At 35.4% G+C, this 15,423-nt stretch overlaps 2 protein-coding genes across 2 annotated transcripts; both read left to right on the top strand.

Annotated features, from left to right (window-relative positions):
- The first annotated feature begins 508 nt into the window (after nt 1–508).
- LOC111514187 (T-box-containing protein TBX6L-like) lies at nt 509–868 on the top strand. The gene has a single exon (XM_023170427.2). It carries the CDS (start codon nt 509–511, stop codon nt 866–868), a length of 360 nt encoding a protein of 119 aa, XP_023026195.2.
- A 13,511-nt stretch (nt 869–14,379) lies between these two features.
- LOC141480250 (protein FAM200B-like) lies at nt 14,380–14,835 on the top strand. Its single transcript, XM_074170123.1, has one exon. The coding sequence runs from the start codon at nt 14,380–14,382 to the stop codon at nt 14,833–14,835; it is 456 nt and encodes a 151-aa protein (XP_074026224.1).
- The last annotated feature ends 588 nt before the right edge of the window (nt 14,836–15,423 follow it).

Genomic DNA, 15,423 nt, shown 5'->3' with positions numbered 1-15,423 from the left:
TGCTGTTGGCGATACAACTGCCGCAATAGATTTTCAATTATTGGAACACACTTGCAGATCGGTTTCGGGCTGTTTGGCCACTCGTCAGTGCAAGGTAGTGTATATCATCACCATAAAGTCGATGATTTCCGATAATTGAAAATCAAATTCCACCAGAGTATCATTCCTCGAACCAAGCTGAAGCATACAACAAACAACAGGTTTGTCGTTGCCCCATCTGCCTGTGACGGAATTTGATCTGCCAACTACTTCATCTTCTGAATGATTTCTCAGGAACTAGGGAGATATGTTGGTTTCAAGGTTACTTCTTGCAAACTTTGTCAACAATACGAAATCAAATGGTATTGGTTTTTGAACAGTCATAATAAATAGATTGGTAGATCTTGTTTATTTGTGCATGAAAAGGAAACTTGTCACAAGACGTTTTGTTTTCAGAAGGTTGTTCCCGTCTCTAAACATCCAAGTCTCAAATCTGGACCCCAAGGCATACTATAACATCTGGATAGAAATGATCCCTTCGTCTAACTGCAGGTACAAGTATGGAAACTTGGGAGGCTGGACCCCAGCTGGTACTGAAGAGGCTCAAAGCCCCCCAAAGCTGCACCCCGAATCGCCTTCAACCGGAAAACATTGGATGTCTCAGACGATCTCATTCAGCAGGTTGAAGCTCACAAACAACACCAACAACGACTCATCAACATACCAGAACGAGCAAGTGCCGAAATTGAAAATTGACAACAATCCCTTGGCCAAAGGATTTAGGAGAACGGGCGGGCTTACTGTAAGAGAAAAAGACAAGACAGTGAATCACAAAGCGAAGAAGAACCTAGTCAAAAACAGAGGAAAACGGATAGGTTATCACCGGTGATAGACCGGGAGCCCGTGACAGAAATTTTGACCACATTTTTTACCGTCTGCCTTTTTCAGGAGACATAACAAATTTTTTTCCCATGTTACACATGCTTAAACATCAACTCTAGTTAGCATGAAAAAAAAAAATTCTTTGACCACCATTTTACCGTCTGCCATTCATGCAACCGGAAGAGTAGGTTACGCAACCCACAAAAAATAATTGACAGACGGTTACATGGTGTTCTGGCTAAAGCATGAATTTTTTATTTACCAAAAATAAAATGGGTAATCAAAATAATTTTTTTACCGTCAGCCAAGAACAGGGTAGACTAACAGTAGCATGAAATGAACGCATCTTCACAAGGTAGACGGTTTGTCGGTGTATTAATAATTTATAGGCATCAGTTGATTAACCATTTTTTACTGTATCTATGAACCATTTTTTACTGTATAAAACTTGGTAAGATATAAACTTCAGTATTAAAAATACAGAGAAGAATTAATGGCAGACGAATAGACAGTGTTTATACAACTGAAAAATATTTTTTAATTTGTTGAAAAAAGTAATAAATTTCACAGACATATTACCGTCTGCTATTATTTCCTTGCAATATATTATATTATTATTAGATAGACAAATTGAATTTGCAGAAAAAAAGTAATAACTTTGACCAATCTTTTACCATCTGCTGTTGTGTCCTTGCAATATATAATTATTAAGTAGACAAACTGTTGATTGGCAGAAGAATCGACCGTCTTTAGACGAGAGTGGTAGACTATTTGTGATGACTCCAAAAATAATTTTAGTTAGTGGGACTAAAATAACTAGTGAAATTGGAGATTCAGAGATCAAACTGGATGGTTATAGTCACATTCGACGTGATTCTACAAATCGGCAAACCGGGGGTGTTGTGATTTATGGTAGGATGGTATACAATATTCAACAAAGAAGACTTACATTTTAAAAGACAATTACTGGTGTAAGGTCATGAAAGTACATTTTGGTATTTGTCATAGTACATTGATTTCTTACAATAAATTTTCATATACGGTGCAGCAGCTTTATACGTCTTAGAAAGGCAATTAGTTTTTCATAGTTACAATTTTGTCCTAACGCTGCTTCAATTGAAGGGGGGATGTCGTACTCGACTCTCTCGTTGAAGTAAGATTCGCACTCAGATAAAATATGTTTAACACTTATGGCACAGTCACAAACTTCACATGTAGGAGGGTTATTACCGTTGGGGATGTATTCATGAGTGAAGCGAGTATGCCCTAGTCGAAGACGTGATAGGATAACTTGCAATTTTCTCGTTTTTGGAAGTGATTTCCAGGGTAAGACCAATGGTTTGATTGTTGATAACTTAAGTTGGAGTCATTCCATTGCTGTTGCCACACGTTAGTAAGGATTTGTTTGTAAAACGGTTTCAGGTCTGGGTGGGCAATTCTTTTTTCAATATCTGTGAGTGGGTTAGCATCCTTTGCCAGCTGGTCGGCCCTTTCGTTGCCTGCTATACCAACATGTGATGGAACCCACATAAAGTGGATATGTTTACGTTTCTCAATGATTGAGTGGAGCTTATGTTTGATGTGAAGTATGATGGGGTGTTCTGGGTTTAGCTTCGTTATTGCCCCCAGTGTACTCAGTGAGTCGGTAATTACCAAGAATTTTGAGTGATCGCTTTTCTCTGCATATTCAAGTGCTTTCCATATGGCATAAAGTTCTCCTGAGAATACAGTGCTTTCTGCTGGTAGTTTGAAGGAGTGATTGGAGGCAGTACTGGTGAATGCTGCCCCCACTCTTTCTTCTTATTTGGATGCGTCGGTGTATATTTGGATACAGTCTTCGAATTGTTGCAATAGTTGTTGAAAAGTTGCATGAATTAAACTATGGTTGGTATTATTTTGCTCAAATTGTACGAGCCCTTTTTCAATTTTAATGCTTGGAAAGGTCCATGGAGGAGGATTAGGAATGTTTGAGGTGTTGAAAATTTCAGGTCGATTGAGTAGTAAGTTGGAAAGGAATCGATTGAGTCTCTCGTAGAATGGAATTGCCACTCTCTTCCTTTTTGCAAATGTATTTCTGAACCTTTGGGCTATAACGTTATGGAAAACAGGGTTATCTGGGTAGATTGAACTGCAGCGGCATATGTGAGGCTGAGATGTTTTCTTCGGATACTTAATGGAGGTTCTCCTGATTCACAGTATAAACTTTCAACCGGACTTGTGTGGAATGCTCCAAGAGCAATTCTAAGAGCACAGTTTTGGATGGTGTCCAGTTTTTTCAAGGTCCCGTTTTTTGCGGAGTTGTACACTATAGAGCCATACTCCAGTTTTGATCTAATTAAATATCTAGAGATCAACATTGATATATTTGTATCTGCACCCCATGATCTAGATGCAATAGTTTTCATTATGTTTAGACCGCTCTTTTTAGGTATGTAATGTGCTCATTCCAGTTGAGTTTTTGATCGAATATCATACCCAGAAATTTTGTATGTTTGACGTACTCAATATCTTTATTGTTGAGTTGTAATTTAGGCAAATTTTCTTTGGGTCTTTTCGTGAAATGGATACAGTTTGTCTTGCTCTCAGATATTCTTAGACCTGATAATTCTGACCATTCTTGTAGTTTATAAATGAAATTTTGTAAATATCCACAAATAGTTTTGAAATTTTTGCCCTTGCCAAAGACAACTAAATCATCTGCATAAAGTCTAGCTTTCAGAGAGGCTGCACAGTTATCAATGATACTGTTGATTGCAACCAAGAAGAGAGTAACACTCAGCGAGGTTCCTTGGGGGACTCCATTATCTTGGGTTCTTTTGGAGGAAAGTGTGCCATTGACACGAACTTTGAAATTTCTGTTATTCAGAAAGTTCAGCGAATTTCCAACTATTGACCATTCATGGAGTTTTTTAATTATTGAGTGTCGCCATACCGTATCATATGCTTTTGATATGTCAAAGAATATTGCAATGCACTCTTGAGAGTTAGCAAAAGCTTCATGGACATCTGATTCAAGGTCAACTAGATTGTCCAGAGTGGATCTCTTTTTTCTAAATCCGCTCTGTTGAGGGATGATGAGTTTCCGATTTTCCAAGGTCCATATCAGTCTTCTATTGATTATTTTCTCTATTACTTTACACATGGCACATGTTAATGAGATTGGTCTGTACGAATCCGTTAATGATTTTGGTTGTCCTGTTTCAAGAATAGGTACTATGATTGATTCTGACCATATATGCGGAAAAACATGCGTATTCCATATGACATTATACATTTTCAGCAGTAGTTCTTTGGCATTCTGGGGCAGCATTTTCAGGAAAATAATGGGAATGTCATCTGGGCCTGGTGTAGAATTTTTTGTTTCTTCTAGGATGACCGAAAGTTTTTTCATTGTAATAGGATAGTTCATTGGATCCTCAGTTAATTCATGAGAGGGGAGTACTTTCAGCTAGTTTTCGAATGATTAACTGTGATGTATAAGTTTCGTTACTTGAATGTTTTTGAAGTGTTGATGCTAAAGCGTCCACTATGTTTTGTGGGGAGGTAAGTGGGGATCCATTGTAATTCACATAATTAATAATTAAGTGGTTACGAGTTCCAGAGATTCGCTTAACCATTTTCCAAACATCTCCAATTGGAGTGGAATTATTTATACCAGCTACGAATTCCTGCCAACATTTACGTTTGTTCATTTTCATTGTATATCTTGCTCGTGCCCTCAGATGTTTGAATTCTGTCATATTTTCAGGAGTTTTGTGTCGTTTGAAAGTGTTAAATGCCTTTTTTGCAAGCTTCACTGCAATCTGACATTCATCATTCCACCAGGGAAGGGCAGGGTATTTATTGGAAGTAGAGCTCTTTCCAACATATTTTTCCGCCGCTTTCGTAATTGTTTGACAAAATGTCTCGATCATTTGATTTACGTCCATCCTAAGTATTTGTTCAGTATCTGACATAATGGGATCGTTTTCGATATATTTTACGAAGTTGGTCCAATCTGCTTGTTTCAAACGCCATCTGGGATTTAAATTGTAGGGTTTACGATACTTCTCATTGTTTATAATTATTGGAAAATGATCGCTTCCGAATAATTCGGGAAGTACTTCCCAGTCAAGAGAAATAGATAACTCGGATTCACAAAGGGTTAGGTCAATTGCTGAGGAATCTCCATTTGCAGGGTTGAATCTTGTGACTCTTCCGTCGTTCAGTATATTGAGTTGTAGGTTGTTGATAACTCTTTCAATTTTTTGTCCCATTACTGTGATTTTCTTAGATCCCCAAATATGGTTGTGCGCACTGAAATCACCAACAATTAATCGAGGTGAAGGAATTTGCCCAAAAAGGTTGGTAAGTTCGTCTTCAGTTGGATCCTGATTCGGAGGAATATAGATATTACAAATATTTAATTTCATTGGCCCACAGACAATAACCGCAATCGCTTCTAAGTTGGTGGTCAATGGAATATTCTGCACCTCTAATGTATTCTTAGTGTAGATAGCTACTCCACTGGCATGTCGCGTGTTCTCTCTATTTTTAAAAAAACATGTATAATTTGAAAGTTTGTGCGTTTTCCGTTTATGGAAATGGGTTTCCTGTAGACATATTATGGATGGGTCATGATTTTGTAGGATCAATTTCAGCATTTCTAGCTGGGTATAGTACCCATTAAGATTCCACTGCAATATCGAGTTGAACGTAAAATAAATGGGTTAATTGTAACGAGAAGTTTGAATTAGCAGAGTTCCTGTGATGTGTCACTGTCCTCAATTTCAAAAAGAAAATTCTTTCAATATTTTTGTGTCAGTTAGATAACCACACCTTGTAAACATGATTTTGAGATTTCATATGGATAATAGTTTTATGTAGGACATTGATCGATAGCAAAAGCCTAATTAAATAAATGGGTAATTCTTATTTCTAACCATCAAATGTTTTTGTACCTTCTGTCCAACAGTGAACCAAGGGAGAAATTACACAGTGAATCATTGGTTCACTGTGTGCCACCGGACTTCTGTAATTGTTATTAACGTTTTTATTTTTTTTTGCAGAATGGTTCGCAGATAAATGCCTCGTCAAATACGAGCTCACACAGAAGAAAACATGAGGGCAGCTCTTGAGCTCATATCCAGCGGGGAAACGATTCGAAAGGCAGCTAAACGTAGAGCACTTCCTTACGCAACCCTAAGGAGATATTATTGGAAAAAAATGCACGCGAAGGACATGTCAGGATACTTCCTAACTATGACAAAAATAAGATTTTTAATGCGGAACAAGAAGAGGCATTGAAGAAATATTTAAAAAATTGTGCTTATCTCTTCTACGGTTCAACAAATAAAGATTATCGCAAATTAGCGTACGAGACAGCAATTATCAATAAAATACATATTCCAGAATATGTCTCAGAATACCGGAAAGTTATAGCTTGGCTCGAGCGACAGGTTTCAATCGACATAACATCGATACATATTTTCAAAATCTAGATGATGCTTTGAAACGCCATCCTAATTTTGCAAATGGAACACGCGGCGGACAACATATCTATAAATATGGATCCCGATTGTTCAGAAAAAGAAAACATCGCCTCTCAAGAAAATTCATCACTAAATGAATCATCAAAAATAGATCACAGAAAATTCATAGATCCGACCGAATTCCGCCCACCTTTCAAAGCAAAACCAAAAAAAATGTGAAGAAGAACAGGAAAGGGGGTAGAAGTATAATACCAACACATACTCCAGAAAAGGAACAGATTGAAAATGAGAAACCGGCAAAGAAGCGACAAATTGAAACAAAAATTGCATGCGCTAACAAAAAGGGGAAAAAGTTGTAAGGAAAGTTTTACAGGAAAGTTACACTTCTGAATCTGATACTTTCATGATTTTGGAAAGTGATGATGCTCTGACAGATGAATTTGATGATAATTCAGATGAAGATACTATCCCTATTGCGAAAAATCAGTTAGGGAATTTCACCAGAGATTCGAAGGAGAATTCATTCTGGTTGAGTTTAGTGGTGAAAAAGATAAAATTTACTATTTAGCTAACGTTTTACCTGTCCAAGAAGGTAATTATGGTGTTAGTTTTTTGAGAAAAAAATCTCCAACACAATATGTGTTCTTCTCCATTCCTGACAACCCCGATCTAGCTACAGTGTCGAAATCGGATGTCAAAATTATTCTACAAAAACCATTGGACCATGTTTCTGCAACAATTCCTTCTACTTTTTCAACATAGACTTCTCCGGTCTCAATATACGCTAGTTCTTGAAATTTAATTTGCCTCGTCTCTATGTCAACTTTTTATATTTTCCAAATGTGAAAATTAGTCAATTGTTTTCGAAATATTACTTTAAGGAGGCCCTTCTTAATTTTGATTCGAAATAATATTCATTTTTGTTTCCACTTTTTCAGAAGTTTATTGTTGATAGTATTCCACCAATTTAGTACTTGCGTCGAGTACATACATCAGAAGTCTTCTATTTTAACTTCTATGTGAAGTTATAAAAAAATAATAAACTTTTTTGGAGTAATTTATCGTTTCATTTGAGCTATGAATAATGATTCTCTGTGTACTGGATGATGGTTCACTGTATCCACATCATCGTACACAGTGAACCATGTCACGTTAAAAAAAAATAAAAACTATTGAAACATTCAATGAGTTCACAAATGATCATAGATATGAAGTGTCGAAACTCAGGATATTTTTTCTATGGTATTTTCATGAAAATGAATAAGCACTGACACTTCAGATGAAAACTGGTTCACTGTTGGACAGTTCACCCTATTCCTGTTGGAAATAAATCGCTTTTTTTTGGAAGTGCCCCATCTGTCCTGAAACATGAGAAGGCTTGTGATTTGGTTGTGAAGTTATGTCCACTCAATCATATCAGTTGTTAACTTCATCAGATCCACTGGGCTGAATCACCGACAATTCCGCGAGTTTATTCAACAGATTGGAGAAAATGATTTACCATATCATACTGCCGTACGCTGGCATAGTTGCGGAAAAATCCTTAAGCGCTTTTTTGATCTTCGAGCAGAAATCGAAATTTTTTTAAATGAGAAGCAGCGCCCTTTTGCCGATTTAGAAAATAGTGAATGGATGTGGAAGTTAGCCTTCTATGTCGATTTGACAAATCATATGAACGAAATGAATTTGAGATTGCAAGGAGAAAATCAGCTTCTCCCTGATTTATACACCAATATCAAATCCTTCAGGCAGAAAATAATACTATTTCAATCGCATGTACGTAAAAAATGTTTCACACATTTTGATACATGTGAAATATTCAGCCACACTACAGAGACTGAATTTCCCGTCAATTTTGCAATCGAAACTTTGAGTGCTTTGAAGATAAATTTTGATAATCGTTTTTCAGATTTTGATGTCATTGCTAATGAAATTGAGCTTTTTCAAAATACTTTTGATTCTGACATTGAAACCCTGGCTCCGGAAGTCCAAATGGAAATTATTGGTTTACGGTGCAGTGATATGCTTAAGAACAAATATCAAAATTCATCTTTGTTGGAATTTTATAAGAGTCTTCCACTGGAACAATTTGATAATTTGCATAAATTTGCTCGTGGGTTATTTTCTGTTTTTGGTACTACTTACTTGTGTGAGAAAACGTTTTCCAAGATGAAGTACACAAAGAATGTTTACAGATCTCAATTAACCGATGAGCATCTTAAATCTCAATTGGTACAAGTAAAATTGATCCACAACTACGAAGTATTGTCGGTGGAAAATCACAATTACATAAATCTCATTAGTGTTTTTGTTTTACTGTGATTCATTTCAATTATTTGTTAGTTATTAATATGATTTAAAAAAAAATTCTGTCGTTAAGTTTTTACCTTGCAAGTAAATAAAACCGAGTAATTATCATTCTGTTTTCTTCTTCAACTTATCACAGCAATAGTAACGACAATTAGGTAATCATTGGTTGTCGCGGGCCAGATTGATGACAGTAAATCATTGGCTGTCGCGGGGCGGATTGATGACACTGGCGGTCCGGATTTGGCCCGCGGGCCGTAGTTTGGAGACCCCTGGTCTAAAGGAATGAACAGTGCAATACAAAAAAAATTTCCTAAAATATCTTGGTGACCATAGTTATGAAGTGAAGAAAAATAATTCAAGTCATTCAAATTATTTTTGTACATTACAGTGTTGTCAGCTGAGCTGATCCTGTGGACGAAACGATGATAGAAACTATAATAAACAGAATTGTGCCTAAACTCACAGAGAAGTTCAAAGAAGGTATAGAAAGACTTGAGAAGAAAATTGATAGCATGGAGAAAAATATGAATGGAATAGTATCAAAACTATCAAGTTTGGAAGGTTTGGTGGAAAATATGAAAATATCCATCATAGTCCTAGAAAAAAGAATAAAAGTGAGTTGAATTTTACTAATATATTCACAAAATTAACAATATCGGAGAATTCTATTACACACAACAAAATAAAGTTAGATGAATTAGAGAGAAAGCAAGAAAAAACATCAATGAATTTCACAGAAAATAAACTGAGGATTGTAAGGATTACGGAAGGAGAAAATGAACATTTACTAACTGAAGTATTAACATTGTTTAGTGATGAAATGAAAATAAAGTGCTCGCAATTCGAAATATACAATATATTTAGTACTAGGAAAAAATAAAAATTGCATGAAGGCAAAGTCCATTGTTGTTAATTTCGTGTACCTTTTGAAGAGGAATGAGATTTATGAGGCGAGAATTTCGCTAAAAGGTTCCAAAGTATTTATCAACGAGGAGGTAACTCATGCATTGTATAAACTTCTACAAGCAACAAAATTGAAATTTGGCAGTGAAACCGTATGGACCAAGAATTGCAGAATTTTTGTAAAAATTGGCATTTGGTACATATAGACACTGATTTACCAAATCTACAGAAGTAGCAGTAAAAAACTTTTGGTGGTTTTCCTGAACTTTACTTTTATTTACATCTATTGCTATTGCCCAAATGGAATATCTCATTTCCATTTGGTGAATAATAAAATAGATATAATTCAATGGCATTTGCAGGAAATATTATTCTGCTATGATTACATCACCTTTATGACATGAAGGGTTTTCGCGGGAAATATTAGACTTGTCTGATTATATATTGGTGTTGTTTGTATTTAATATCTACCACTCATTTACGTATTAATATCTCAATGAGCTTATAATTCAATTTCTGATTGATGTTACCTGAACTAAATGTATATTTTCAGTCTGAATCAAGATTTTCATATTGTGGTGGCAGTCGAAACATGGTTGAAGGAAGGAATTAGGGATGGAGAAATTATTGATAATTAATAGTATATATAACTTAGTAAGAGCCGATCGGAATCTTGAATTGACAAAAAAGACAACGGGAGGTGGTGTTCTCATTGCAATCAAAAAAGAAATAAAAATTTTGAGAATTGTAACACAAAGTACAACATTTGAAGCAGTTGTTGTTGAATTAAAAATTGGCAAAGGTACGTATATTTTTTGCGCTATATTCACCGCACCAAAGTTCAAGGTATTTAGAAATCATTTATAAAACTCAAACCGCCATCACTGAACCTGTTTGCTGATAGAAGGAATCCAGGAGAGACATTTCAATTTCTCAGTGTTTGAAAACTCACTGAACATTCATTCACCATTTTAAAACACATTGAGAACGATAACCATTTGTAAAATTGATATTAATGATTAATTTATAAACATTCACTGAGCAGCCATTTTAGTAATCTGTCATAAGGCAGAGAACGTTGTAGCATTTTAATTTCAACAAGGTTATACCACGGAACAGCAATTATTATAGAGTGGTACCTTTTTGTGTAATTCCATTCATGATTTAAATTTTAAGATATTTTTTGCAGGTGTAGGTAGGTTAAGGTTAATTGTATTTGTGCCATAATTTTTGAATTCAATATTATATTTATTATTTTTTTTGAAAATTTATTTGGCATATTTTTGAAAACAAACAAGACTTTTCCAAGAACTCTACCTGTAGAGAGAGAGGGCGCTGCATGGTTATATAAATCCGACTGAGCTAATCAAGGTAAGAAATATCTGTAAGATAAGGTATCTACCTGAAGTTTATTTATCAAATTTGATTAAACAAACAATAAAAAATAAAACTCTAAGAATAAAATTCTGAACCCATTTATAAAAATCCAAATAAAAAAATTAATACAAAAACAAATTATTAATAATCAACATCAATAGAATATAACAATTGGCGCCCAACGTGGGGCACATTTGGAAAGGCCAAAAGCAGAGTGAGAGAAAGAGTAAAATTTTGTAAGTGAGAAAGAATGGATTTGAGAGAAGGAAAGAAAACAGGAGTGAGTGAGGGAGAAGAAGTGAGACAGAGTGGAGATCAAGGTGAAAGTAGTATGCAAGAAGGAATGAATGTGGGTAACCAAATACAAATGATAATGCAGTTTATGGTTAGGATGAAAGATGAAGTGAAACAGAATATAGATAGTGTGAAAGATGAAGTGAAACAGAATATAGATAGTGTGAAAGATGAAGTGAGACAGAATATAGACAGTGTGTGAGAGGGTATTGAGAGTGTAACAGTAAATATGGACAGGCTGGAACAAAGGGTACAGTTAAAATTAGAGTCTAATAAAAAAGAAATGGTGGATCTATACAAGGAATTTGAGAAAAGAATAGAAAAACAAAATATGGAATTTCATAGATATTAATAATTCAATTTTCAATAATAGTAGAAAAATTCAAGAAGTTAGAGAAGAATTAAACACAAACAATCAGGAAATGATAGGAAAAATAAATAAAGTCAATGAAAATATAGAAAGCCACAAAATATATTCAAATGATTTAATTAATGAAAATAATGAACAAAATAAAAATAAAATCATTAATATAGAAAATAAAATTAAAAACATAGAAGAAAATCATCGACAGACTAGAATAGAGACTAGATACATTAGTACGTGTTCAAGTGTTCAAGAAAATAACAAATTTGATGGTAATATACAAAAACTACATCCGATAACTTTTATAAAGATAATTAGAAATAAAATATCAAATCAAATGAATACACATGAAATAAAAGACGTAATTAGAAAATATTTATTAAATAAACCATCTATCTGGTTTAACAGCCAAGAAAATAATATCAATACTTTCCAAGATTTTGAAAATTTATTTATAAAACAATATTGGGGGGGAAATGCGCAACTTAAAATTAGAGATAAATTACAATTTGGAAAAAATAGAAGAATTTTAATAATTATGCTATTCAATTATATGCCATTGCACAATATTTTGCAACCTGGAGTCTTTGAAGTCCACTAGATACTCGTTAGGACAACAAGAGGATTGTTCCGAATTCTTGGGGTTCTTGTTGAATACTCTTCGTGAGCAAAACAATACCATCTCGTCTTGTGTTTGTAAATCTTTTGCTGGAAACATCCTCACTGGTTTACTTTGTGGTAAATTTTCAAGAAGTACCGAAAACTTATGTGAATTTCTGGAACTTCATCTAGCTTTTCCTAATACGACTAATAACCAGTCCGTGCGAAGCTTATTGTTAAATCATCTGAAAATGGAATTTTTAACAGGTAATGATCGACTGTATTGTCAAACATGCGCCAAACTAACTGACTGTTATAAGGAAACAAGCACAGCAGAGGCTCCAGTCAATCTAATAATAACACTGATGATTTTCAAACAAGACTCAACCTCCAACGGAAGCAAGGAACTATTTGGAAGGTTCGAAATAGATGAACATTTCAACCTAGCAGACAACTATTATAATATTCATGCAGTCATTGTTCACTGTGGTTCTGGCGTTGAATTTGGTCATTATTACGCCTTGGTCAAAGAAGAAACGGACTGGTTTAAGTTTGACGATAGTCGTGTCACGAAGTGTTCTGGTGATGCATTGAATTTATTGAAACCTCTGGAGACACCCTACATCAGCGGTTCCCAAACTGGGGGCGCGCCCCCCTGTGGGGCGTGGAGAAAGTCCAGGGGGGCGTGACACCCAAATGAAATAAATAAAAAAAAATTACAAAAATAATTTCCTCATAATAATACTCCCCTCCCGCCATCCATGACCCCCACCACCCGTTAACTCCATTTGGCCTTGGCGTGAGTGCGAGCGTCCCTCCACCCCTACCACGCCCGCCTACCACTACCCCCACCGCATCTTCAATCCAATGTCAATAACCTTGCACTTTGTTCAGTGCTTGCGTTGTAACTAGTCCGTTCGCCAGTCTGTTGTGCCAACAGTGCTTTCCGTGAATTATCGTCAGCGTGTTTGCTGTATTGTGGGTGTTCTGTAATTGCTGCGACGTTTGAATTGGAGTAATTGTTTTTGTGTTGTGTGAGTTCTGTGTGAAGCTGAATCAGAGAAGATGAACACGGCAAAGAAACGCAAGTATATTGACGATTATATTCAATATGGGTTTGTTTCCTTGCTTAAAGATAATGTTGATCACCCTCAGTGCGTTATTTGCTATGAGGTATTAAGCAATGACGCGATGAGGCCTAATCGTCTTCTGAGACATTTGTCAACCAAACATGCCTCTTTAAATGACAAACCTAAAGAGTTTTTCGCTGCAAAATCTAAGAATTTAAAGCGCATGAAGTTAGATAGCACTGGATCTGCTGCTCAGTCATCTCTAAAAGTGCTTGAAGCTTCATATGAATTATCTCTTATTATTGCTAAGGAAAAGAAAAGTCACACTATTGGTGAAAGCTATCACAAATACCACTTTCAGACAACACCGTAAAACGCCGCATTGATGATATGGCCAAGGACATTAAAAACCAGGTGGTTGATGCAATAAAAAAAATCACCGTTTTTTGCTATCCAGTTTGACGAGAGTACAGACATAACACAATGCTCTCATTTGCTTGTATATGTTCGTTACATTGAAAATGAAAGAATGAAGGATGAACTGATGTTTTCTACTGACCTGTTGACCACTACTAAAGCTGTAGATGTGATGGAAGCAGTATCAGACTTTTTTAAGAAAGACGAACTTTCTTGGCAAAAACTTATTGGTGTATGCACAGATGGTGCTCCTTCAATGCTGGGTTCTCGTTCAGGCTTTGTGCAGTTGGTCAAAGAGAAGAATGCTGATGTGGTTGGGATTCATTGTTTTATTCACCGCCAAGCCTCCTAACGAACTCAATGCTGTTTTAAAGCTTTGTATTAAAGTAGTCAACTACGTTAAGAACAGTGCATTAAATACTCGACTGTTTAAAATTCTGTGTAAAGATTTAGGAAGTGATCACAAAACGCTGCTATTTCATACAGAAGTACGATGGCTATCAAAAGGCAATATGTTGGGAAGACTATTTGAACTCCGTGATGAAGTGATAACGTTTTTGGCACAGCAGAAACAAAACGAGTTTCAGTTCAAAAAACCCTGGAACCAAGTGATTTTGGCCTATTTATCAGACTTTTTGACACGTTAAATAACCTAAACTTGAGACTGCAAGGTGCAGACTCAAATATAGTAACACATCGGGATGCCATCAAGATGTACGTTGAGAAACTACAACTTTGGATACGTAAAGTGTCAATGAACCCCAGCAACTATTCAAGTTTCAGCAAAGTAGTGTCAGTCTCAGAAGAAGTATGTTTTGAGGACGTTTTTGAAGGACAGCTTTTGAAAAACTTGATAATTGACCATTTGAAGAACCTCAAGGAGGAGTTCAGCAGGTACTTTCCTAACTTGTCAGAGGAGTTGTACAAACTATCAACTGACCCGTTCAACATGGACATACAGTTGCTGCCAGAAGAGTTGCAAGAGGAGGGAATAGAAATAAAAAATGACTCTGCTGCAAGATACGATTTTGACAAAATGGACAAGCCCTCATTTTGGTTAAAGTACTTAAAAGTTTACCCCAGTGTTTCAGGGAAAGCTGTTCGGATGTACTTGCCTTTTTCAACAACATACATGTGCGAAAAAGCGTTTTCAACTCTAGTAAACTAGTAAGAGAAAGATGTTGTGTTCTAGCGACTTCTGTTCCCTGTGAGAGGCTTTTTTCTAAAGCTGGAAATATTTTAAATGAGAGAAGAACGAGGCTGAGTTCTCAGAAATTGGAGCAACTGCTATTTTTAAATACAGTTGCACAAAATCATTAACTTCTGGTCCAGAGGCAATTAGAGGCAAAACGCATTGAATCATTTAGTTAATTTTCAATTATTTATTTTATACAGAGTTTATTTATTCATTTTGTTTTTTGTTACTCCATGTATATTTTGTTTTTCACTTCGAGAGTTATGAAATAATTGATTACAATTTAATTTCAGTTGTACCTACTTGATTTTTTATATCCTAGTTCATTAGTATATTTCCTATCCTTCATATGTTTGCTAAAATGCGAAGCGCTTTTTCAAAAATATTTTTCATTTAATTTTCCGAGTTCAATTTTCATAATAGCATCAGTCAATATTTGTAAATAAACATTGGCTTCGAAAAGAATCTAAAGCAACGCTTCGAAATATTTAAACATGTGCTCATATTCTAAATTCTAATACGGAAGATCATCGTTGTGACTGAACACCGTTGCCGTATGAT

This window comes from Leptinotarsa decemlineata, unplaced genomic scaffold, assembly GCF_025532065.1.
Source record: "Leptinotarsa decemlineata unplaced genomic scaffold, Ldec_3_MD MMD2_P_RNA_scaffold_7, whole genome shotgun sequence".
Taxonomy (NCBI): Eukaryota; Metazoa; Arthropoda; class Insecta; order Coleoptera; family Chrysomelidae; genus Leptinotarsa; species Leptinotarsa decemlineata.
The sequence above is the reverse complement of the archived record's forward strand: the minus strand, read 5'-3'. Positions and strand labels throughout refer to the sequence as shown.